Source organism: Ambystoma mexicanum, chromosome 2p, assembly GCF_040938575.1.
Source record: "Ambystoma mexicanum isolate Mex_15411 chromosome 2p, UKY_AmexF1_1, whole genome shotgun sequence".
NCBI lineage: Eukaryota > Metazoa > Chordata > Amphibia > Caudata > Ambystomatidae > Ambystoma > Ambystoma mexicanum.
In genome coordinates this window covers 876008988-876035444 of record NC_090923.1, presented here as the reverse complement: position 1 = coordinate 876035444, position 26457 = coordinate 876008988, and the positions used below count along the sequence as shown (strand labels likewise).

The 26457-nt window shown below is 48.7% G+C and overlaps 1 protein-coding gene across 2 annotated transcripts in view; it reads left to right on the top strand.

Moving 5' to 3' along the window:
* POLR2I (RNA polymerase II subunit I) overlaps positions 1 to 26457 on the top strand; it is a 506951-nt gene that overhangs the window by 106509 nt on the left and 373985 nt on the right. For both annotated transcript variants that reach the window (XM_069644564.1, XM_069644566.1), the window contains exon 3: positions 10051 to 10124. In XM_069644564.1, coding sequence (XP_069500665.1) covers positions 10051 to 10124 — 74 coding nt within the window. The remainder of the gene's footprint in view (positions 1 to 10050; positions 10125 to 26457) is intronic.

The following is a 26457-nucleotide window of genomic DNA, read 5'->3' as shown; positions in this document are numbered from 1 at the left end:
AAATGTAAGTCTGGAAGGCACCAGTTTGTCTGAGAAGCCAAAATTGGCTCCCAATAGCTAGCCAGGCTCTACTAGGGTAGAAGCAGGAGCTAAATGGCTCCCAGTGCCCAGCAATTTCAAACCCTGCGAAGTTGGGAACTTCTCGGCTGTTTTACCTGGAACGTGAGGTGCATGCTGTTCCTCTGCCTCAAGCGGCTCCGCCAGAGGACACTTTGTATCACTTCCATGCAGGTGTTTCTCTTTACGGGATCGTTTTTCTGCTGCCTTGTGGATCCTTTTCGTCTAACTGGGCTACCTTGCTGGGTCCTCTTCACTGTCCTTGGCTGCGGTTTCTGCAGTGCCCTCCTTTTTGGGTGACCTCTTCAGGGGGTACATCTCCATAGGGACCATCTCCATTGGGATCATGTTGTCCTAGTTCTGGCACTCCTGGAGGGTCTGTTTTGACTATCCGAAGGCCCGATCTCAATCAAGCCACACTCAATAATGACCTGAAAACGTACGTATACAGCAGTGCTTTCTTGGTAATTTCTTCTGCGTACATCACTACTGTGAGTTAGTTGTCCCTGGGTCCTTTGGCTCAGAGTGCATTGATTTATGAGCCCCCCCCCCCCCCTCAACCGCAACTGTTATGACTTGGGACCTTAGACTACACCCACCATTATCACAATATCTAATGCTAGAACGGGACCTTGAACTCTTCTGGTCCCTTCCACTCTACAGCTGGCGGTTGTCGCATCTCTTGCACCTGTGGGTAAGTGTATCGTATGGGTTTTCTCTTAGAAATCTGTGGACAATCCAGCTGGAACTTCTGAAACTCCCTGAAAGTGATAACAGTGACTTACATTTGCACCTCCATTGTACGCTTGCACCCGTTGGGGTCCTGGAGATTTCAAAGCAATACTGTATTTCTAACGTTTTCGGTTTGTATTTCTTTTTAAATTTATTTAGCATGATAAATCACTGCAATTCACTCACAGTGACCCTTTTATGGTGTTAAAACTGTACCCAATTCCCCCCATTTGTTTCTACTGGTTTCATGTGTGATCTGGGTTTTTCATAGACCCAGTACTGCATTTGTCTTATTTTACACTCTTGGTAGTTTTAACAGGAACACATATTGTCTATATACCATTGTTAGTGAAGCCTACCAATGTGTAGTAGTGTACTTCAGTGTAATTGTCTTTAGGAGTGATTTGGGTGTATTGAAACCCTTTACTTTTTTGATGGTATACTGGGTTCTGTAATCTGTACTAGTTATTGTCACTAGTTTTTCCCTAGTACAGTCTTTAGAAGTAATGTATGTCTGTTCCATATGTTATGTACTTTGTTGTGCATGATGGGACATTTCACTTCTACCATCTCCAAAGGACTCGGAGGAAGTTTTGGTGTACATAAACTAAGACTGAAATATCTTTAAGTTCCAGAATGACCAGTATGTCTCTTGAAAATGTTAACCCCAGTGTAGTAAAGCTTCTGCACAATACCCATGTGTTTAGTTGCAAAAGGTGCATTACTCTACATAAACTTGCCCATTTCATAAACCAGGAGCAGGGTGCTGAGATTCTTTGATATCAAAGAATGCATCACAGTGGCTCTTACTGTAGCACCCTTCTGGTTTTATTGGGTTAGCTGAAAAAAGTGAAAATTGCAAAACTGGTCTGCTTCAGTGGTTGAGGGGAGGCTGGTGGAGGTGAGGAAGTGAACCGGTTTTCTCCACATGAAGCACCTTTTTGGCCCTAAAGAACTATGGTACTGATTGGCAGCATCACAGTCCAGCTGCTGTCGTTTCGCAGCAGAACATTCTGCAATGAAACGACTATCAAAACAATTTATTCTAGCAGTCTTCTGGGTAAGAGAGAGCCATAAAGCGAGGTGCCCTTGCTCTGCTATTCCACAACCATTCTGTTTGTAGTAGTAACCTTGATCTACTTTTTACAGATTCCCCCATTTTATTAAGACCCTTTGGTTATCAGATGTACTGTTACTGGTTCCTTCTCTTTGTTTAGTGTTGCAGCATGTACTTGTGATCTGATGCTTCCCCTTTTAGGGCTTGTTGCTGTAAATTCACTCGGTAGCCTGAGATCCCCCACCGTCCCTCAGGGACACTCCTGTGGGCGGGAGGGGGAGGTGTGTGTGTGTGTGTGTGTGTGTAGGTGTGTGTGTGTGTGTGTGTAGGTGTTGGTGTGTGTGTGTGTGTCTGTGTGTGCGCGCCATTGGTGGGTGTGTGTGCGGGTGTGTGCATGCACAGGGTGTGCATATTGTGAAGGCATCATGAAGCAAGACACAGACAACGGATTCAAAGTTCAAACAGAAATAATGTATTCACTCAAATGTCAGGATTTTAGAAGGCCTACCTTGCCCTAACCGAAGGTGGGATTTCCCTACCTGAATAAAAAACTAAGGAAAGTCTGAGTCAAAGAGTTCAACTTAAAAGTCCATCTGTGTCCAACACCTATTTTTTCCCTCGCAACTAAAGCTAACCAATGTGTAGGGATCTCAGTAATAATAGGAATGGTGTTCAACACAAGTTCTGAGCTTCTTCTCGCTCTTAGCTTCCTTTTCATCTTCCCTTGCGCAAGTTCAAGAAAGTTCCATAAAGGTCTCAAGATTACCTTTCCCAGGTTCAAGGCAATATAGTTCCACACTATTTTCAGGGTTCCCTTCCCCAAGTTCAATACAACAAAGTTCCATTGACCAGGATCTTGAGGCATCATTCTCAAGACAACAATTCAAGTTCCTAAAGTCTGGTGGCTCCTTTCCCCAAGACTTTAAGTCAGCCACTTATACTAGTTTCTTTTCAAAAGGTTCAACACAACTCTAGGTCAAGCTGACCATCCATTTGGATTACATCACCAGTTCGCTTAGTGTTTTTCCTCCGCTTGTTTCACAATTTGTTTTTCCCCATTTAGGGTTCACTGGTCTAGGCACATTTATCCAACCACACGGTCCACACATCATGGGTTGCACAATAGGATCATTAGGCTCTTTAGCCCACACAGGTTCTTCTGTACTTGCCCCTGTATTCAGAGTCCCGTTCACTTAGCTACACTTGTTGGCCTCTTGTCTTTATTTGTAAGTTTACACTCTTCTGGCTTCTTCTAGTTAATCCCTTGGCTTGCCACAACATGTTACACATCTCTTGCCAGTTTTGGGCCTTGCCGGACTGCATCCGTTTATAAAGTTCACTTATTCATGCCCCACCTTTCTATGGCACTCTTTCACAATTGCGCTCTTTTCTGTATGTTGCTTTCAAATGGGCACTTTACCTTTAATTGCAGTCTGTTATTTACCTTGCCCATAAAGTTGTATTCAATATGCTTAAATTCAAGTTTTCTTTCAGTTCGATATTCAATATGCACAATTCAAATTTGTTTCGGGTTTGAATTCAGTCTGGTATTTAACGTGCATAACTTGGCTTGGTTTCAGTTTTCATTCAGTTAACTTGGATGCCTAGGCTCTGCAGCTCGTGCGTTGGGTTTATTGTCTGCCTTTCTTAAGAAGACCTCCGGACAGTTGCTCATCACCTCCTTGCCAACTGTAACAGGAGCTCCAGGAAGAACTGCAATCCCTGTTGTTGAAGGGTGATATGGAAGAGGTACCGGCTGAGCAGAGAGGGGGTTGGGCTAGTATTCCTGGTATTTCCTGGTACCCACATAGGCAGGAGTTATCTGTCCCTTCTTGCAAATTCAAGATAGTGACGTTGAAAGAAATTCTTCACGCTCTCATTTTATAGGACTGGCTGGTGTCCATAGATTTTCAGGACGCCTAATTTCATGTGCCGATGCATCAAAAGCACAGGAGGTTCCTGTGGTTCCGTATAGGGGACAAGCACCATCAGTTAAAGTGGCTTCCCTTTGGGTTGACCTGCGCACCAAGGGTCTTCACCAAGCTCATGGCGGTAGTCGTGGCTCACCTCAGGAGATCTGGTGTCCATGTGTTCCCAAACCTGAATGACTAGCTGATCTGAGGGAAGTCGGCGGAGCAGGTCTTGTCAGTCTTGTCCGTCTTGGCCCATCTTGGGGACACCTGTTCACTAATCCACAGACTGCACTTCTCCCTGAACTTGCAGAAGTCCCACACAACACCAGCTCAGAGACTACAGTTCATCAGTGCAGTTGCAGACAATCGGGCAGGGAAGGCTTTCCCGCCCGGCGAGAGAGTTTGCATCATTGCACAGATGGTACAACTGTTCGAGAACCTGGTCACCTTACCAGCGGCTTCCTTCCTCCGCCTCTTAGGTCTTGTGGCTTCCTGCACTTTTCTGGCACTGCAAATGCCATCTTTGCAGTGGCTCCTGCTCGGTCAGTGGTCCCAATACCCTGGCACCTTGAGGGGCGTTCTTGGGGTGTCCAGGTCCGTGGTCAAAGATCTTTCTTGGTGGGCCACCAGCAGTAACATGGTAGCAGGGGAACCCTTCTGGCCTCCGCTCCGAGTGGTTTTGGATGCGTCCCTGAAGAGTTCGGGTGCTCACTGCGAGGACTTGCAGGTGAGCAGCCTTTGGTCAGCAATGCAAGCCAGGTGGCACATCAACAGGCTGGAGTTGCAAGCTATCAGGTTAGCCCTGAAGGCTTTTGCTCCTTCTTTGGCAGGGAAGCATATCCTGACCTTGACGAATATGGTGGCCATGCACTACCTGAATAAGAAGGATGGTGTGTGTGCTTCCTTCCCCTCTGCAGAGAAGTGATGCAGCTGTGGTTCTGGCTACTGGAGAACCAGATCTCTGTCTAGGCAGTTCGTCTGGTGGGGACAGAGGTCAGTATGGTGGATGCTCTGAGCAGGCAGAGCAGTCTCGCATGAGTGGGAAGTGTGCCAAGAAGTCCTAGAGGAGGTTGTCTCTCTGGGGCCTGGTGGTGGATCTGTTTACCACAGAGTCCAACAGGAAGTGCACACAGTTTTGCTCGAGGGAATTCCCAGTGAACGGCGTGCTAGGGTATGTTTATGGAGGATTGGACCTTTCCTCTCCACTACGCCTTCCCTCAGATTCCTGTCATCCTGTGGGTTTTCAGGAGGTTTCGAGCAATCTTTGTCTCAGATTGGGCGAGGACATGGTACTTGGATCTTCTGACCTTGTCCGTCTGCCCACCACTCTGGTTGCCTCACCGCCCGATCTCCTAACCCAGTCGGAAGGTCAGGTGCTCCACCCGAACCGGAATCCCCCAACCTACATGGGTGGCTCTTGAGAGGATGAGATATGACTGGGACCTCTCTGAGGAGATACTCAAAGTGCTGCTGGCTGCACGCAAGCCATCGACAAGATCTCTGGATGCGTGCAGGTGGAGAAGATTTGAGGCGTGGTGCAGGGAATGTGAGATCTTTTGCCCCACCAGATCTTCAGGTCGCCACAGTCAACGGATACTTGGCGGCTTTATCTGTATTCAGTAGGTCGTCGGATCAAGGATCTTTCTTCACAATTCTGGTTATGGCCCAATTTCTGAAGGGCCATGTGAATACATTTCTGCCTATTCCCTTTGTTGTCCCGGATTGGGATCTGAACCTGGTCGTCACTTTCCTTATGGCGACTCCTTTTGAGCCATTACATTCTTGTTTGCTGTGGCTGTTAACATTGAAAAACGCTTTTCTGGTTGCCTTCACTTAGCGAGTTGCAGGCCCTTTCTTGCAAACCACTGTTTCTTCGCTTCCATTGTGAAAAAGTATTTCCTAAAGTGCGGCCCTGTTTCTTGCCTAAGGTGGTGTCAGAATTCCATCTCTCTCAGGTGATAGATCTTCTTGTGTTCTATCCACCGCCGCACCTCTGAAAGGGGGAGGAGCGTTTTCACTGGCTGGACCCTAAGAGAGCGTTTAGCTTCTATGTGGTGAGGACGGCCGAATACAGGAAGGTCGGCCAGTTGCTTGTAGCCTACTCTGTTTCCAGAAAAGGTCTGGCTGTATCGAAGCAGACAATCTCGCAATGGATCACATTGTGTGTTTTGGAATGCTACCATACCGCAGGTAAGGAATTGTCTACAGGCATCCACCCATTCCACCAGAGATGTTTCTACCGCTGCAGGTCTGCAGAGAGGAGTACCGGTCAGGGACATCTGCCGGGCCGCAAGCAAGCCTTTGCTTCATACAGTCATGAAGCATTACAGTCTGGCTGTAGCCTGTGGGGCTAACGCTCTCGTCGGAAAGGGGTGTTGCAGGGTGTCTCCGATGAGAAATCTGTGGGGGAAAGGCAATCCATTGAAGGATAAATTACTTTCGAGGGGATTGGGTCCTCCGACGTATTCCATATCTATGACATGTAATCACCACAGCTGTGCTGCTTCGGAAACTTTTTTCGGCGTCTGCGTCCTGCGTCGATGCGCCGTCGTCGAGGACCTCCTCCGACGTCATCCGATGTGATAAGTAGGACGCACAACGCCCGTAGCCTCAGTTCCGTTTTTTCCGCGAATGTGTTGCTTCGTGAATCTCGGTTAACGCCTCGACTCTTTGGAGTTCTGTTCTTCGAACCTGTTCGTTTTGTGAAAATCCTTCGTGTGAAGATGTCTTCTACTTCGTCTTCGACCCCGCGTCCGGGTTTCAAGAAGTGCGGGGAGTGTGGGTCCAAGATGTCGGTGACGGACTCGCACGACGCCTGCCTCTGGTGCCTCGGGGAGGCCCACGACACGGATGACTGTATCGACTGCCAGTCGCTCACGTCCAAAGCCTTACGCGAAACTAAGAAGAAGTTGTCGGTAGGTCGGGTGTCCAAGCCCCGGAAGTCGAAGTCTGCGGGGCTTTCGACGGATGATTCGAGGGGTGACTCTCCACGTCATCGTCGGAAGTTTCGTGGGTCTCCTAGGAGTCGGTCTCGCCACTCGTCAGCCTCTTCGAGGCATTCTCGGAAGCGCCGACACCGGTCGTCTTCCAGGTCCTCTTCGGAGGACTCTGCCCGGCATGTCGCTTACCCCACCAGCCGTGCAACGCCGGAGGAATGGGCTTCCTTCGGGAAGAAAATGCTGGCGATTCTTGAGTCGCAGGGTACTAAGCCGTCCGCGACCCCGAGTGGGGTCGGTCGTGAGAGGTCGAGAGACGCCGCTCGCAAGAGTGGTCGGCACGAGTCACGGGAGAGGTCCCGTTCGGACAAGGAGACTCGTTCTCGACGTACCCGTTCCAGGTCCCGGTCCTCGACGCGTTCGAGACCGTGTGCACCTGTGAGGTCTTCGAGGAAGACATCGACGTCTGAGGCGTCGAGGGCGTCGACAGGCTTTCTCGAGGCTCCGGCTCCGAGGAAGTCGTCGAAGCCGTCGACACTCAGGTCGTCGAGGGACACGCTCGGGGCTCCGGCTTCGAGGGCTGTGTCGACGCCGCCGATGCTGGCGGCGCTGCATCTGACGTCGACGCCGATTTCCTCGACGCCGATCCTCTCGGCGCCGATGCCTGTTCTCTCGACGTCAGCGCCGATTTGCTCGACGCCATCGACGCCTTTCGTGTCGGAGGTACCCCGTGGCACGGAGGAACTCCCTAGGAAGGCTCTGGTTATAAGAGCAAGCACTCTCAGGTGCCTTCTTTTCGCCACCTGGAATATATTTCAGAGGCGGATTAGGATTCTGATGGCCTGGTTCCTAGTCAGGTTCCAGATGAAATTGTCTCGGGCCATAGTCAGTTTGACGATTTGAGGCAGTCACTGCATGATGCCAGTGGACTGGACACCTCTCCGGAGGTGGAGTTTTGTAGGCCTGAGCCTGGCTCTCATGCCGATTCCTCGTACCGGCGCCTTATGGCTAGGGTTTCTGAGTACTTGGGATGGTCTGCTCCCCCAGGGGAGTTTGTGCAGGATGATCTGACGGACATCCTTGATGTTGGTCCCCCAACTGACCCGGTAATGCTGTTCCATATGGCTTTACATAGAAGGGTGGCGGCGGCTTGGACTGCTCCGGAGAGTCTCTCGGCGGTGGGCAGATCCTTGTCGCGAAAATACCGTCCAGCCAGTAGCGACCCCTGCTACTTGACCAGGCACCCCACTCCGGAGAGTTTGGTGGTGCAGGCGGCCACGGCCCCGGCAAAGCAGGCGTTGTACCCTACCATCCCTCCTGATAGGGACGACAAACGTTTTGATGGCTGGGCGAAGAAAGTGTTTTCTTCTGGTGGTATGGCGCTTCAGGCGGCCAACTCCATTTGTGCCTTGTCTCATTTCACACACACTCTGTGGAACTGTGTTGCGTTAGCGGCTGAACATATTCCCGAAGGGGACGAACGGGATGGTTTCCTTGCTATGGTCCAGGATGGTAAGGATGCCATGTGTGAGTTCGTTCAGTCGGGTTTGGACTTAGCTGAATGCGTCAGTAGGTCCATGGCGGCGAGCACCGTGATACGCAGGTTTGCGTGGTTGCGGAAGTCGGGGTTTGCTCCTGATGTGCAGTCCCGGCTCCTCAACATGCCCTTTGACGGTGAACACCTTTTTGGCAGCAAGGCTGACGAGAGCCTTGAGAGGTTGCAGACCTCAAAAGCTGCAGCGAAGTCGTTGGGTGCTGCAGTTCGCCAACCTCCGCCTTTTCGTCCTAGGGGACAGCAGTGGAGGGGTGGTTCCTTTCGCTATTACTCGTCCTTCAGTAAATCACTGTTTGAGCCAAGACTTCTACGAAGAAGAGCAGCCCACTGACAACCAGAATACAACCCATGCAGCGGACCAGGATCAACTCCCATACTGTTCCAATGAATCCCTGCTTCTCTATCCTGATCTCAAGAAGGTCTTAGACGGTGCTTCGAGCCCTGGGCCGGTGGGAAATGCCAGTTCCGACCACTGCTGGATCCCTGCCTGCTGAGCCTCCGGAAGTGCCCCTGGACCAACTGTTGGAATGACAAGCTCTCTTGAGCTACCTCGCTGTTGCAGTTGTGAGCAGAGCCTTGGAACTTTGCAGATCTTCAGGTTGTGTCTTAGATTGCCTGCTCCTGCATTTTCAGCTGTCTCACTCCAAGGGAAGATGTGCTGAACCGGCTTCTTTCTTTGCTGCTAGTTCGCCTCTCCGTGGTGACCTTCATTGAATCTGGTCATCTTTGTCCCCGAGGTGTCCCATGGCCGTCTGTCCCGCATACCTCTTCAACCTGTCTTATTTTTGGTCTTCTACTGAAAGCTGTCTGGAACCTATTCCAAAATACTGTGACTTACCGAAACTAAAACCTGCAAAACAAAGTATTTCTCCTGTCTAGAGTTCCTTTGCGAAAGGAACCATGACAGAAGAACAAATCTGCAATGAAGTCTGGAACCTCTGCAAGTGCTATCAGGCGAACTCTGTCTCCCATAGGGAAACCAGGGGGTAAAGCCCTGACCCTAACTCACTTTTTATCTGACCTTTGGTGGTAAGACTTGGGTTAAGGATCCCTCCCTAGGCCTATACTATTGTGTTGGGATTGAGTTGAGTCCTGATCTGAACTTTAGCGAACGTGTTATGCCTCTTTATTAATCATAACCACTGGCACTCCAAATCTATAAATAAACCTACGTGAAGAGTGAATACTTTGGAACTTGTCACTTTGGAGTACAAGGCCGCAAACCATCTATGGGTCTGACTTTATAAGGGCTGTTCTGTGATTTCTCTGAAGAGTACGGTCTATTTCTATGCATCTGAGTACTTCCCTATATTTCTCTGGTCATTGAATCAAATGCTATTCTTTCTCTCCTTAAGGTGAATGTATATATCTAATTATATAAGGGTTTTGTGTCGCAATATTTACCTGAAATCTTTGTTTGCTTGGTGTGTAACTAAAGGCCTAGTAAATTATTGCATGTGTATGCTTGCCTGTCTAACATGAATTACTGCTGCTGCTCTGATTGGACTCATGTGGCCCACACTACTTAAACCCTTCCTGAGACTAGGCCTTCCGCTCTGCTGCCTCACTGTGATTGAATTTGTCTAACCTCTGTATTGTGCTTGTTCACAATAATAGGGTGGCCTCCCAAAATCCTCCCACCTATGCTGATTTTAGAAACCCATCTTAACAGCAAGTATAAATAGAAATGCAATGTTTAGCTAGTTTCGTTATTAAACACAATAAGTTATTAAAACAATAGAATAATAGATTTGGATATTAAAAGTAGAAACATTTAACATATTGAATGTTTTTTTTAAGTGTCGAAATTGCGACTACCAACAAGAAGCTGATAACAGTTGCATCTACGTGAATAAAATCACGCATGAAGTAGAGTAAGTATAACATGTTTTTAATCTACCAGACTGCACCAAGCTTTCGTTTTCGGAGGCTTTTTACAGCCTACAACTGTTGAAAAATGTGAATTGCTGCCAAACGCATAACAGTTCTCGATAGATCCTTTGTCATTTACTTGCATAGAAGAAGTGTTTGATTTCGTTGTGCTGCATTTATTTAATTACAATATTGTATTAATGATCGGGCCATGAAATAAAATATATGAAGTGGCTTATGGTAAATCTTGTTGATCAGTCATAGTGACATAAGGCACTGTCCCTTAGTGATCTACCTGAACTGACTGTTGGGCCTCATATCTCTGTTTTGTCCCCTCAAAGTATATAAACCTCTGGTATTGTAGCAGTTTGAGTATTTTTAACATTTCAAGTTATTTTCACTTGATCTGCATTTGTTTTTTTCCAGGCTTGACAACTCCCTAAGCCATACTGATGTGTTTTTCTTTTAAATGTATGTTTCCCTTCCCTTAAATCGTCCTCACTCTCTTAATCCAAACCAATCACTGTCTTCATTTCCTTGACCAATGAGAGCCCCATCGAGCCCAAAGAAGGGAGACCTTCATGAGACAGCCATGTTGGGAATATCCCATGGTGGCAGTTTCTGTGCAAAATGTTTGCTTTCCATTACTTGGTTGAATTACTCCACTGTATCCAGTGGAATACCTCAGAATTTTAAGTAGAAGAAATATTTTTCATTAACTGCCATTTACTTACCAGGTCTGGGTAGCAAGGCCTTTAGTGCTTACCCCGAACTCCTACGTACATCTTGGAGGGACGCCAGTGTTAATAAGCTGCTGCGTGATGCAAAGAAGGCCTCTTTGATAGAACTGTTGAGCCTTGCGTGCCAGCCCCACAGAGGCGTTTTTTTATTTAATCCCTAATAGAGGCGAATATTACCAGCAAAGTCCAACTAAAACTTGAGGTAAAGACCACATATGAGTCTGTCCACTACTTCCAGCTCGACTGATCTGATCGTATCAGTGGTGCTAGTAGAGTAGTCCCACAAGGATGAGCTCTACTGCCTGATCCAAAGAGGAACTGATTTATGCACATTTATAATATGGGTAAAAACGAAATACTAGGTGCAAAAAAAATGGGCTCTAAAACAATATAGGTTTTAGAGTTAAAACATTTGTACTTTCCTAATAACCCCGATTGGGAATTGGATTTACTTTTTTACTCGCTAAAAAAGGCTTACTCTGAACTTTAAAAAATAGGGAGTAAAATACTCACTCACTTGAAATCCCTGCTGCTTGTCCATTTCTCTGTTTATACACTCAAGACCCAGAGGCTAGACCTACAACAACAAACAATGCCCACAAACTAGCAAGGCCCTGGTTTTCCCTGCATGACCCAAAATATGATTCTCAGCACTTGTACGGGTCTGGCAAATTTTTCAAACATGTTTTTCTTAGTCTGGCCAAATTCTTTAAAAAAAAGGTTCATTAACACTAACATGGTATTTTGGGCCGTCTGTTGTAAAGGCACATGCAGAGACTGTTTATAAAAAATAATAATGTATTTAGTATCATTTCTTTCTGACTGGGAACCTGCGTTCCTTTTTTTAGGTATTTGTATTCATTTATTTATTTTTAAATGGTCAGAAAAATATTACAAGGATTTGGGGACCTACCCAGCAGCTGTCCTCAGAAGATGGCACAGGGCTGAGAGCCGGAAGAATGATGCACCAGCTAATTTAAACAAAGAGCACAGCCTGGGGGAACACATGCAGGGAACTGACGTTCCAGACACAGGTGAAGCAGCACGATGATTCCGGAAAGCAAGCTGATGGAATGGCAATGAATGTGAGCTGCCGAGGCCTCTCCGAAATTGACATATGAGACTGAGAGCCAAGTGTGGCAACAGAGACTGACAAGGGCCTGTGCACTGAATAACCGAACTTGCCCAGCTGAACCAAGGGCTGATCTGCTGTCATTTGCCCCTAGAGGGTGTAAGCTACCTCGTGACACTAGAGAAGCACAATCGACAAATACGTTTTAGAAGAAACTGAAAACATTCTTGTTCTGTTAGACCAATAATGCCAGCACTTTAACCTATTGGTCTAACTGATAAAATCAACCTTACTTGTCCGTATGTCATATTTCATGTGTGCGCCCTTAAGCCTACAGGTAATCCGAAGCACGGTACAAATACGAAAGTAAAGTATCAAAAGCGAGGGGTTCATGTCGCTGTCCAGCAGATGGGGGAAACCCCTCTCAAATGGAAAGGCAGATACATGGGCCTCATTAGTGGAGAGAGGAAAAGGTGCACCTGTACAGCGAGGGAAGAAGCCCTGTTCACCTAGCTAAAATAAAGGTCGATGAGTAGGGCAGCCAGGATGATCCAACCCACTGTGCGATCAGCAGTGGGTGACGGAACGGAAGAAGAGGGTCCACGCACTGAGTAGCCAAAACTAGGAATGCAAACCAGATGATCCGCTGATGATCTGGTAACCCCGGACGTCTTGCCCAAGGTCAGTGCCCCGGAGAACAAATCCCCTTGTGGGGAAACACCACCCAACCCCCGAACAGAGACGGGCACACACTGGTAGCATAAAAGGTGAAGGAAAGGGGCGATCCATGTAAATGTTGTGAGAAGAAGCTGCATTCACCCAGCCATAACACAAGTCTGTCGGGTGGGAGCTCGGAGATTAAAGTTTACCAAGCGAGCTAATTTTACTGGCATTGGAGCTGTCTTAGAGAGGGAGAGGCATTGACAGCTCAATATAGGCCTCGGAATAGGGAACAGCAAACTAACATTGCTCCGAGGCCATAATCTTCGATCATTAACGCACCCACCTTCAGTCCCTGTAACACCTGGATTAAAAGAGGCTGTTGTGGAAATCGACCCTTACCACATCAAGACAAGGCCCACACAATAAGTGAAGTTACCTGCCTACCTACACAATAAACATGCATGAAAAGTAAAGCCAAGCAAGTGGATTTATTTAGTTTCTGGGCAAGACTTCAGGTGTAACCCACTGGAAATCATATGGCAGGGAAACAACCACAAACTTCAACAGGTTTCATTAAGGAGGATCTCCAGCATTGCATGTAGTCTCTTTAGGACAAAATAACTGAATCTCTCCAAACCCAACTGGAGCAGTTATCCGAGGAACTCGCTGGTAAGCTAGCAGGGATCTGCGTGAAATTACCACGGCTGATTTTCCTGCGACGGAAATGTTTGCATGTGAAATGCACGAATAAAAAATATTCGTACATTTCCCATGCAAACATACAGGGGGACACCCCTCAGCCTTTTTGTTTAATTTTTTTTAAAATTTTTTTTTTTTTTTTTCATACCACCCCCACGAAAATTTCGAACTTTTGGTAGTTAGAACTTTTCGTGGTGTGTGTTTTAGGTCTTTTGGTGGGGTCAGTAATTTTTATTCTGACATTTCGTCCTAACCCAGCTAGCAGGCCTGCAAACATAAACTCACTAGAGGAGAGTCTTTCACAATGAGAACCTAATCCAAGAGCTCAGCAATAAACCATAAGATCACCAAAGACACCAAACCTAGTGCGCTACAATCATTAACACGAGACCTGGAACTTAAATGTGAGGACTTTGAAACCCGCTCTAGGAGGAGCAACTTGCTCATAAGTCAACTAAAAGGTCTAGAAGGAGATGTGTTCAGTCCCTGTTCGCTCGAGCATTGAGACTATCAAACCCACAATAAGTGGCAGTCAAACAAACACGGAAGAGCATAACAAGAACCAGGTGCCAGACGGAGAGAGATTTTTGGCAAACTATCCTCCTTCCTGACTAAAGAACTACTCAGGAAGTTACACAAACGCTATCAACTTTGGGGGCTCCAATCCCCTGATCGGCCAAAACCTGGCACAAACCACACTGATCAGAAGAAAGCTGTTTCGAAATGTTACTCTGGAACTGCGGAAAAGACAAATCCGCTTTTGTTGCCTGTTCCCTGTATGAATGAGTTCAGTCAGTACAACATACCTAAGCCCGAGGAGGTAATCGCGACGCTCCAACAAGAGCCTATTGCTAAAACAAAAGAAAGGTGCAAAACTCAGCGCAACAGCAATCGAAAACATGGACAACACCTACACCCAGGAACAATTTAACAAAAAGGCAATGACAGTAGGATGGTATTACCCGATATGTGTTAAAACAAACTATGGGGGGAATGGCAAGTGGAACATCCGTGATCTGGATGGATTCGTAGTCTTGACCCTGGGGGAGATTACTGATGCCCGATACTTGCAGAAAATGATGGTACCTGCAACAAAGCTGTACAATATATCTCAACCCTGAGATTGAAAGATAGATGTGCTGTCATTTTGTCCCAATGAATAGACTACATATAGAATTTTGAGTTGTATTATAAAAAATGTTAGTTGTGTTTTCTGCTAGTAGGGATGGATTCCCATAATGACACTAGTGTACTTTAGGCACACCAATGTTGCTCTTTCAATATTATAATTTGGGGGTTTGTTAGTGAAGTTACACACAGTTTATCCTTTGCTACACAGAAGGTTATAGTGTGGAACAACGTATTCCCAGGCAAATGGGTCCTTTGGACCAGTTGTTTACAGAGGCACATACAGAACACACAGAAATCGAGAAAACTTGGTAAGAGGATGGCCTCCATAGGGATGAATACAAACAAGATAATAACAAATAGGAAAGGATGGCTGCAATCCTCTCGTGGATCATGCAGGGCAACTGAACTATGTACATCTGAGTACAGCAAGCTTGAATCATTTCAATCCTACTATGGATCTCTTTACAGTTTGGACTCCAAATCTCATGTAGCCAAGCATGAATTCATCGTGGGGTCCAACCTCCACAACTGACACGTTCACAAGCCTATGAATTGAGTCTGAGATCACTATTACAGAAGAGGACATGACATCAAGTCACTAAATCCTCGCAAGGCCCCAGGCCCTGGTGCACTTATGCAAGCCTTCTACTGAAACGATCGACCACTCTTCACCCCAGTGTTGGCCAGGCTCTTCAACGCATTCACTAAGGCAGGCTCTATCAAACCTACCATGAATTAATCCAAGTCCTGCCGAAACTGGATAAAGACCCGACCTAATGTGGATCATACTGCCCAGTAGCTCTAATGAACCTTAAAACGCAGATCTATACAAAACATACTGACAAACCTTCTGGAAAAATACATGCAACAAAGATGCCGACCAAGCCGGGTTTATTCGGCCTTGGATAACATCAGAACAATTCTTCACTTACTGGAAAAAACACAACAACCTTTCCTGCCATACTAATATCCCTTGATGCCAACAAGGCCTTCCATGTGGTAGATTGGTCTTTTTTTGTTAATCACCTTGTCCGCAATTGGAGTGTGACCCATATTCAAACACATGATTCAAGCCTGCTACAAACACACACTGGCCAGAATTTACATTAACTGGATACTATCTAAACCATTTCCCCTACAGACTGGATTTCCCTCATCTCCCTTACTTTTTGCACTCTCCATGGAATCATTTGCAAACTAGATGCGAGGAGATTAAGGGTATACAGTATGTTGAGGTAGAACATGAAATATGTTTATTTCATGGTGATAGCCTAATATCTATGGGTGATCCGATGCAATTCCTTCCACCGCTCCTGACGGAAATCAAGCAGTTTGGCACAGGGGCTAGCTTTAAAATTAACAAACATAAGTCAGAAATGCTAACTCTAGCCGAGGAATAACTCCAGGCCCTCTAACAGATATCCCCATTACCAATTGCGACCATGGGCATTAAATATCTTGGGGTACATATTACGGCAACACGAGACAAATTTTGTGATCACATATCGAAGGTTACGTACACAAACTAGACAGGACTTCTTGAAATGAAACAATTTAACATACTCTTGTCTAGGAAAGGTTGTAAAGGGTAGAATGACAATCCTTACTACTTTTTAAATACTTATTCCAGGCTTTACCTGTGGGTATTCATTCATTCGTTTTGTCATTTGTTATAGCGCCTTTCACTATAATTATGGTCCCAACATGCTTTTGGTTGAACATCCTTAGAAAGACCGGAGTCCAAAATATTTGGGAAAGCTAGTGAGGTGCTATTCTGCGTGTGTGCAATTCAGCGATTAACATTGTGCAAGGGCGGCTAAGGCCTTGGTAGTCATCCAACTCGAAATGGAGAGTGTATGGATGCAGCAGACAAATACTATGGTCTGGGGGATTGTGTGAAAGGCGATAGAGTTGTGTGTGAAGTTACAGTGCGAATTTGTCATTAAAAGTAGCTTCATTCTTATGGCAGAGGTCATGTGCAATAGTGTTTTTTGTTTTATGTGTGTGGAGTGAAGCCGTACCTTCCACTAAGTTGCTGTGTGCTAAGGGAGAATTTGGTTGGCTGTACAAACCACAATGACTAATTACTAGTTTCCATCTATGTGCAAACTAAACCTTTCTTAAACCACCTTCAAACCTTGCGCCTGGCCTACGTAAGGGTGGCAACAAAATGTTTCCAACAGTCTCACAAGGGCAGCTAGCGTGCGTGTGTGGGGGGGGGGGGTGGGACTAGCATTTCCAGATTTTGGGGCCTCTGATGCTGCACGATTAAGAATAATATCTGAATAGTCCCGCTCAACATCCCATAATAAATGGGACTAGATGGACTTCGCAGTGATCGGCAGTTCTTTAAGAAAATGTACTCTGCCCATCTTCTTCCCCCCCAGGGCATATGCCAGCACAATTACAAATTCGATTCTGAACACCTGGGATAGGCTACGCACAAGACACAGGCTACCTAAATGTTATCTCTCCGCCCCTCGCTCCAATACACTGGAATCCACAGTTTACACATGTTCAAAAATGGAAAAAAGGGTATATGATGCACCAAAAGTCTTATTTAAAAGGGGTGTATAAAATTGTGTGTGATCTAAGGAACAATATGACATGACCGAAAACGTCGTACTGGTGTATAACTTGGGCCCCAGCCTATTACCATCTGCTCCGCCCTGCCGGATTGGATGTTATTGTTTTATTAAGACATTGTGCTCTACACCGCAATGATAGAGATGTGGCCTGCAGGGAACTTGCTCCCTTAGAGAAATTTATCACGAGCCAAGAAGGCACCAAACCCCTAATTGGAGCACTAGGCAAACAGCTTGTCTGAGAGCCTCATCAAACAGGGGGATATGGGAGGAAGCATTGGGCACCAATATAACTGTTGAAAACTGGAAAAACATGTGGGGAGGAATCCTTTGGGCAGAGGAAGATCAGTGCGAATTAAGTTACGACGGGCTGGTATTTGACTCCCACCCGTCTCATGTAAATGTGTCAAAATGAATCGTACCAATGTCGGCGGGGCTCTGGAAAATGCATTTTTTTTTTTTAAATTATTTTTTTAGCGGGCCCCAAGTTTTAATTCTACTGGAAGGCTATACGGAGCTCAAGAAACTAAATGTTTGGAAATTAGACCGCACTGTTCCACAGGTGGCTCCTAATGTGAATGGTAAACACGACACGCTTGAAAGGACCATAGAACGCACAATGTGATATTCTCTAGTTACCGCTGTGACTTCTTTCATAGTGGCAGGCAACGTTTTGGCGACGAGTTGGTTTTCTTGAAAACGGTGGAAGAATGCATGCATCTAGATGAAGTAGCTCTGGTGTGGAGAGCAACCATTTGTGGTCCTACCAACCCTCTGTGAAGTCATACCACACAGAGAAGCCTACAGAAGTAAGGAAGGCAAAGGCCTTCCACCCGTGGCTTAGAGGTTTAGTGCCCGGTACCACAAGCCGACTTTAGAGTGCAAGACTTGAAGAGAGGGTCCGAAGAATGCCCCTCCTCAGCCCCAGATTCATGACGGAACGAAGAGCCAGAAATGCTTGCAGCCACCCATCTTATTTCAGACGAATCCTGCATGACCAAGTGATTGAAAAGTAAACTGAAAGTTCTCCAGCATGGGGTCTGGCATGGATTCACATGCTCATGAATATTCCCCGTCGTCAGGCTGGGAATCCTCGGTAAAGAAAAAACCAGTATCAGTTTCGTTTCTGATCTGTCTTTCGTAGTAGTAACCAATCACTGGTCTCTGCGTCATACTGACCACAGCCAATGACTGCCCTCTACCTAAGCCCCGCCTCTGGCAGCCATCTTCAGATTTTTACTGCACGTTCATGTGTTGGGATCCTCGTGCTATTGCTCTCGAGCGTTAGTGCTATTTTTTCACGTTTTTTCTCAAAAACTTCGTTTTTTTCGGTCAAAAGAGCCTCAAGCTCCACTGACTCTCCATCCGATCAACGGGGACCCGTGTCGGATTGTTCTACGCCCCTCAAGGGTGAAGATTCGTCGAGCTACGCTTTTGGAGGACTCCAGAAGTTTCTCAGGCCCATCTCTGTCATGGCCCAGGAGAAGGGAAGCTCGACGCCCGGAAAGCTGTTCAGGGTCTGCCCTGGATGCCAGCTGCAGAATGTCTTTAAGGAAGACGAACACTCCTTTTGTCTTTACTGCCTACATGAAGACAAGACGCACGTGGAGAAGGACTGTGCGTTTTGCGGCAACATGTCGGAGCGGACCATGAAGGACCGCCATCAACGTCTCGCCAACTGGCTGGAAGGGAAGAGCCCGTCCGGCGAGAAGAAGAAGAAGAAATCCGAGCGGTCTTCTAAGACCTTTGAGGACGCCCCGGCGACGGGGGTCCAACATAAGGCCAAGCACCGCGAGTCCGCTGGCACCGGGAGTGCCGAACGGTCGGGCTCTACGGGCACCAGGCAGGGCGCACCCTCCCCGGCACCATCAACCACGAGCCAACGCTCTGGGTCGGGTAAGAGGAAGGCCGAGCACCCGGCGAAGCTCCTGGAGAGACCCCGGTCGAGCTCGAAGGCGGAGGGGGAGCGAGGCAGTGTCCCCCCCCCCCCTCAAGGAGAAGGCGGTGAGCGCACCAAGGGTGGTGAAAGCCTTAATCCATCCGGCCAAGGCCTCTATCGAGACAGTCGCGGCGGCCCTGGCTCAGCCTGTGGAGGCTACGCCGGTGGTGGCGACCTCGGGGCTCAGAGTCTCCCTGCCACCGCGGAGGGAGTCCTCTTTTATGCCCATCGACAGGACCCCCGTGAAACCTCCGACGGAGAAGAAAAGGGGGGGGGGGGGCAGGAGGTAGCCGTGGATTCGGCCTCAACCTCTGAGGAAGAACTGATCGAGGTCTTAAGCCACGGCGTTAGCGTGGAAGACGACCAGCCCATCGGGAGGGATCCCGACGCAGGAGACGACGACATCGTCGCGGGTACCGACGGGGCCCCTGACCGCCCGTCGGATTCCCCTCTGCCAGTGCCGCAAGACAACTCGGCGGCCATTTTGTTGGCTATACAGTCCTTATGCTCAGAGATAAGGACGAGACTGCCGCTACCAGTGGAGGAACCACTCCCGTCGGGGGACCCGGAACCAGGCCCTTCGGGCAGCCCCCCTCCTAAAAAAAAGGAGGATTCACCCTCCACCTCCTTTTCAGCCTTCGCGCCCCGTTCAGCCCTCCTCCCCGTCCACGACTCGAGGGGATGATACGGGGACTGACACGGCCGCAACGGGTACGGAGGACGAGGTGTACGACGAGGATCTGCCGTCGTCTCCTCCCACCCGGGCTTCCCCGCCCGACGAGATTGGATCTTTTCACTCCATGATCGCCAGGGCATCCGAGCTCTTCCAGCTCTGCCCTGAGGAGAAGAAGGAAGGTTTCCTTTATCAGCGGCGCGAGGCCAAGAGGAAGACGGTCCTCGCGGTACCTCTACTGGACGATATTTGGGATGAGGGCCTCGCCCTCCTCAAGAACCCATCCACGACGCCGGCTAGAAGAGACCGGTACGAGAAGAAGTACCGGGTCCCGGACGCGGCCCCCTTGGGCCTCCGGGCGCAGCCTACCCCGGACTCCGTCGTCTCCGCGGCGGCCAGGAAGAAAGCGGGGGGGGGGGTTGCGGCCTCCACGTCGACTTCCCCGCCGGACGGCGAGGGAAAGAAATTGGACGACGATTAAGGCGGCTAACGCCTTGGCTATCGTAGCCCGGTACGACAGGGAGCTGTGGTACAAGCTGGCTCCCCTGCTGGACTTCCTACCAGACGACAAGAGGGCGGATGCCCTGGAGATCTTGCAGGAAGGTGAGGTGGCGTCGGACCACGCCATCACTATTGCGACGGACATCGCCGACACTGGATTTCGCCAGTTGGGCAACGGCGTGTGCCTTAGGCGGCGTGGATGGCTCAAGGCTACTGACTTCCGTCAAGACGTACAGACCAGAGTCCTGGACATGCTGTTCGATGGGAACAACCTGTTTGGGAAAACAGTGCACGATTCCCTTCAAGCCATCAAAGCGGACACGGAGACAGCCCGGGCTCTCGGGGTTCTCCAGCAACGGCGGCCGCCCTTTCGGAGCGGCGGAGGCAAGGGCGCCTCCAAAGGTTCCGGCGGCGGATTTTCCACCTACCGTCAAGCGGCCCGTTCGTCGTCTCAAGAAGCTTACAGGGGACGAGGCAAGTCAGGCGGACCCTGCCGTCGTCGCCAAGGCGGCAAAGCCTCGTCTAAGCAGGATTGAACCGGCCGTGGGGTCGGGCCCCCACCGAAGCACCCCGGTGGGAGGCCGGCTGGCGAGCTTCGTCAGCGTGTGGGAGTCCATCTCCACCGACCGTTGGGTGCTGGACGCCCTAGCCCAGGGCCACGCGCTCGAGTTTCAAAGAAGGTGCCCGCGTGTCCCCCTGTGGCCAGGAAAGAGCTTCACGTCCCTCAGCTTCTCCGGGAGGTAAGGGCGATGCTAAGGAAGGGCGCCATCGAACTCGTCCCAAGGAGGCTTCGGGGCTCCGGAGTTTACTCGAGATACTTCCTCGTGAAGAAGACGGGAGGATGGCGCCCCATCCTAGACCTACGACGGCTGAACAAGTTCATCAAAGCTCAGAAGTTCCGGATGGTCACCCTCCAGCACGTCCTGGGTTAGCTGGAGGAGGGCGACTTCCTGTCTTCGTTGGATTTGGAGGATGCCTACTTCCATATTCCCATCCTAAAGGGGCACCGAAAATTCCTCAGGTTCGTGGTCCAAGGGCGTCACTACCAGTTCAGAACCCTTCCCTTCGGTCTACGGTCGGCACCCAGGGTATTCACCAAGTGCCTTGCACCAGTGGCGGCGCAGCTGCGCCGAGAGGGGATCCACGTCTACCCCTACCTGGACGACTGGCTCATCCGAGCCAAGACGAGGGAGCTCGCCGTGGAGCACACGGCAAGGACCGTCCAACTTCTCACGGACCTGGGATTCTCCGTGAACTACGCCAAGTCCCACCTGGTACCCGCGCAAAACGCACTGTTTCTGGGAGCGAAGCTCGACAGTGTCCCTTCTGGCCTCCCCGTCGGAGGAAAGGACCAGGTCCATCCTGGGCAAGGTACAGCGGATGTTGGTTTCTGACGCGGCCAAGGTGAGGTCCATCAAGTCCCTCCTCGGAATGATGTCTTCTTGCATCTACCTCATTCCCATGTGCAGGCTCCGGATGCGTCCGTTGCAGGAGTTCCTGGACGCGCGCTGGATCCAAACGACGGGCGGCTTCGAGGAGAGGATCACACTCGACGAGAGTTTCCGCCGAGCGATCCGGTGGTGGGGCACCCGTGCGCATCTGACGGCGGGCATGGACTTCCAGACCCCAGACCACCAGGAGACAGTGACCACGGATGCCTCCCTGGAAGGGTGGGGAGCGCACACCGAAAATCTGCACGCGAGAGGCCTTTGGCTCCCGACGGAGAAGTCCCTCCATATCAACATCCTGGAGCTCCGTGCAGTGTTCTGGGCCCTCAGGTCCTTCCTTCCGTCCCTCAAGGGCAAGGTGGTGAGGATCTTCACCGACAACACCACCACCATGTTTTACATCAGGAAACAAGACGGAACCAGGTCCCCAGCACTGTCCAAGGAGGCGCAGGACCTGTGGCATTGGGCCGTCGCCCAAAGGATGTTTCTGGTGCCGTTTCATCTGGCAGGGATAAAAAACACCATCGCCGACTCACTCAGCAGGGAGCTGCGCTCGTGCCACGAGTGGGAACTACGGCAGGATCTAGTGGATCGCCTCTTCCGACGGTGGGGCATACCCCAGATCGACCTGTTCGCGACGAACTCCAAGTGCCGGAGGTTCGCCAGCAGGTTTCCCCAGCCGAGGAGCATGGGCGATGCTTTCTCGTTCCCCTGTGCGGGCCTGTTCCTATACGCGTTCCCTCCATTGCCACTACTGATCCGGCTCATCAACCAGCTCAAGAGGTCACGGTGCAGGATGATCCTCGTCGCACCTGCGTGGCCGAGGCAGATATGGTTCCCGAACCTTCTGGACTTGTCAGCGTCCCCGTCAATCAAGCTGCCAGTGGACGCGGATCTGCTCTCCAGGGAAGGAGGCGCCATCCTCCACCACGACCCGAAGTCGCTGAACTTGCAGGCCTGGCTCCTGCAGCGCTAGAGTTTGGAGGATACGACATACCGGCCGACTGCAGAGAGGTTCTTGCAAAGGCCAGGGCGTCCTCGACTCTTAAATGCTACGGACACAAATGGAAGAGGTTCTCTGTCTGGTGCCACGCACAGAAGATTAACCCTCTAAGGATTACGGCTCCCCAAGTACTGCCGTACCTGTTGACGCTGGCCAAAGCTGGACTGGCACACGCGTCCATCAAGATTCATCTTGCTGCGATCTCCCGATACACTAGAACCACGGGGCGGACGTCCTTGTGGTCTCATCGTCTGGTGAAAGAGTTCATGAAGGGACTGTTCAGATCGTTCCCGCCGGTGAAGGCTCCGGCCCCGGCGTGGGAGCTCAACGTGGTGCTGACCATGCTCATGGGACCTCCGTTCGAGCCTCTGCACTCGGCCCCGTTGAAGTTCCTGTCGTGGAAAACAGCGTTTCTTGTGGACATCACCTCCGCACGACGGGTGGGAGAGATCCAGGCCCTTTCCTGCAAGGCCCCGTACTTGACTTTTCACGACACGAGGGTGGTGCTCAGGACGCACCCCTCCTTCATGCCCAAGGTGCCGTCGGACTTCCATCTCAACGAACCCTTGGTGTTGCCTGTGTTTTTCCCGTCACCTTCGTCGCCGGCTGAGAGGACTTTGCACTCGCTGGATGTGGCTAGAGCGCTGAAGTTCTACGTGGATCGCACGAAGTGTTTTCGGAAGACGTCACAACTCTTTGTGAACATTGGACCTGTCAATCAGGGGAAGGCTCTCTCGAAGGCTTCCATTTCCAGATGGCTCTCCGGCCGTATCATGTACTGTCACCGGTTGGCAAACCGACCGCTGCCTGGCCGTCCGAGAGCACATTCCACCAGAGCGATCGCAGCTACCGCAGCGTTCCTATCTGGTGTGCCCCTGCTGGACATTTGCAGGGCTGCTACGTGGAGGTCGACGCACACCTTCACGAAATTCTACTGCGTCGATCGGGATTCCAGGGAGGAGTCCAGGGTCGGCCAAGCAGTGCTGCGCAACCTGTTCGCCTGAGGTGAGCCTGGTGAGGAGGTAAGATTGCTTAATGTTGAGTTTGATGTGATGCTTAATGTTGAGCCTTTGCCACCTCCCGTGGTTGTGCATGTGGGTACTGCTATGTATTCTTTATTCATGAGCATGTGAATCCATGCCAGACCCCATGCTGGAGAAGGAACAAGTTACTTACCTGTAACTGTTGTTCTCCAGCATGGGTCTGGCATGGATTCACATGCGAACCCTCCCGCCTACCCCTCTGCGGCTCTTCACTTGGTCATACTGCCACTTCACGTGCTTCCAAATCTGAAGATGGCTGCCAGAGGCGGGGCTTAGGTAGAGGGCAGTCATTGGCTGTGGTCAGTATGACGCAGAGACCAGTGATTGGTTACTACTACGAAAGACAGATCAGAAACGAAACTGATACTGTTTTTTTCTTTACAGAGGATTCCCAGCCTGACGACGGGGAATATTCATGAGCATGTGAATCCATGTCAGATCCATGCTGGAGAACAACAGTTACAGGTAAGTAACTTGTTCCATATCCTCTCAGTCAGCCATACAGACCAATTCCAATACACGTCTTCCCAGGTAAAGGAGAAGAACCAGAGATTGTGGACAGAAACACCTATGTGAACAGTCTCGACTAAGCTCCAAGAAGCCTCAATGCTGAAGTCCTTAGTGACACCACAACGTAGCAGCATTAGTCACGAAGTACACTCGGAGTCCTGCACCGCATTACACAAACATGTACTCGCATACACGAAGAGCATACTTACACAGTTCTACAGCTAGAGGACAGATGCATATACATACTGTCAATGCATTTATTGTTTTTATTTATTTTTTATTTTATATTAATCTACTTACAACCAATGGTTTTGTATATACAATATCAAACATTAAAACACAATATACAATATCAAACATTAAAACACAATACACATAAATCAGGTAAACGACATATATCATATATAAAAAGTGATAAACTATTATGTTAAAGCAATTATTAAAAAATACAACATAAAACATATGAGAACCAGTAATGGGCATCCACCATAGCTATACAATCAATACCGGAAAACAACTAAAATTCTTAATCTATTATCAATCCTCCTTCAGACAGGTGTTTTAAAATCTCCATACATTTTTTTTAAAAAAATGGTGTAATAAAGTAGATGTCCTGTACTTCCACAAATAGAGCCCAACATTGAGACATATTGACATAATCAAACTGATTATGTATGATTTTAGATATGACATTCTAAGGGGATGCAAGCTTTCGCATTCAACTAATGTGTTACGGTTTCCAATGACAGATTGCCACAAAGCCGGCACACCTATTGGCACTCGGCACTCCAGCAAAAGCACATCTATGCTCCCAAGTTGCGTTAAGGTTAAATTTCATAAGCAAGTACTGTTGTATTACTTTGTGGGCAGGGTAGGCTTTAATATAGAGTGGTTGAGATTGACGATGGATGCAGTACTCTAAATACGGACCACTGTTTGTTAGCGTTGCCAGATTTGCAATGTTCGATTCCACACTCACTTCCTTAGTTTTCTTTTTTAGCCACATTTGAAAACTTCCTGAAGTGTGCCTTATCATGGTATTGGAATATTCGTCTCTCCATGTTTTATGGGTACTCATCATCTTACCCAGACATCATATCTTCGTAACATCTGCGGTAATGCTCTTAATAAATTCCAAGAGGATATATTCTATTGAGCTATTGTGCGCAAGACGCAACTGTTTCCATAATTTCAATGCCTCTAGTCTTTGAATTTGAGGAAGATATTCGTCACCCCCAATTTCCACCCCATACAATATAATCGATTTAACATTAGCATTGTATAAGAGGAGTACTGTCTCAATAGAAAATTCCATACTTTTACTAGTGAAGCTACTAATGGGTCTAGTTACCTTCAGACATTTAAGTTTAATATCAGGCCAGTGAGCTTTCCAATTCAATCTGGTATCGACAAACAATCCGAGATATATATGGGTATCTACTTGTTGAAGTTTCTTTCCATCCAATGTCCACACAGGTTTTTTTTTTTGCTGTACATGATTTTTAGCAAAAACCATGATTTTACTTTTATCATTGTTTTTTCATTAGCCAAATGCAGTAACGCAGAACTGCAAGGCACAATAGATCCTGAGCAAGCTGGCCGATGCTTAAATGCGAACAACCCTATGGGACAACACGGATGCATATAGAACCAGTTAGGACCATGTATGACTAACATATAGAGTACTTAGAATAGCATGAACCTGTAGAAATCCTATTATAAGTCTAAGGAAAATTGCAGAAGGCCCAAAAGCCACAGAGCCTGAGACGAGGAGAGCTGATTCAGGCTGCACAGAGCACGAAGCAGGCTCATGACCAAGGTCAGAGATATGCAGACACATTCCAATCTCCAGACGGCAAGGGGACCAGCTGCAGACAAACATAATACAGCCTGATAAATGCAAGCTGAAGAGCTTGATTTTGTGGTCCCGAAGTACGTGGTACAGCCAGATGAGACCATGGACATTCACCCGTTGTGGGAAAGCAGAGCCAATCCCAGCAAGTCAGATGCATATGGCAACAAGTGTTACAACATAAGTAGAGCATTCTCATTGGCAAAGTTGGTACACACAAGTTAAAATACAGACACATAATCGTTCACATCACCTTGCAGAGGTGCACAGCAGGCTGAGAAACGCATCGAGTCCCAGGCCTGGGGAGATCAGCCCTAACCAATCACAGCTTAAAAAGTCAGGGGTGGATGGCAAAGGGTGCGAACCAATAGTAAGCCCATTACTCTGCAACAATGTAATTGATAGTTTTTGGGGACGGGACAGGCCAGCCACCTGACATACAAGGACCAGTTGAATAACCTCTATATGGATTCTCT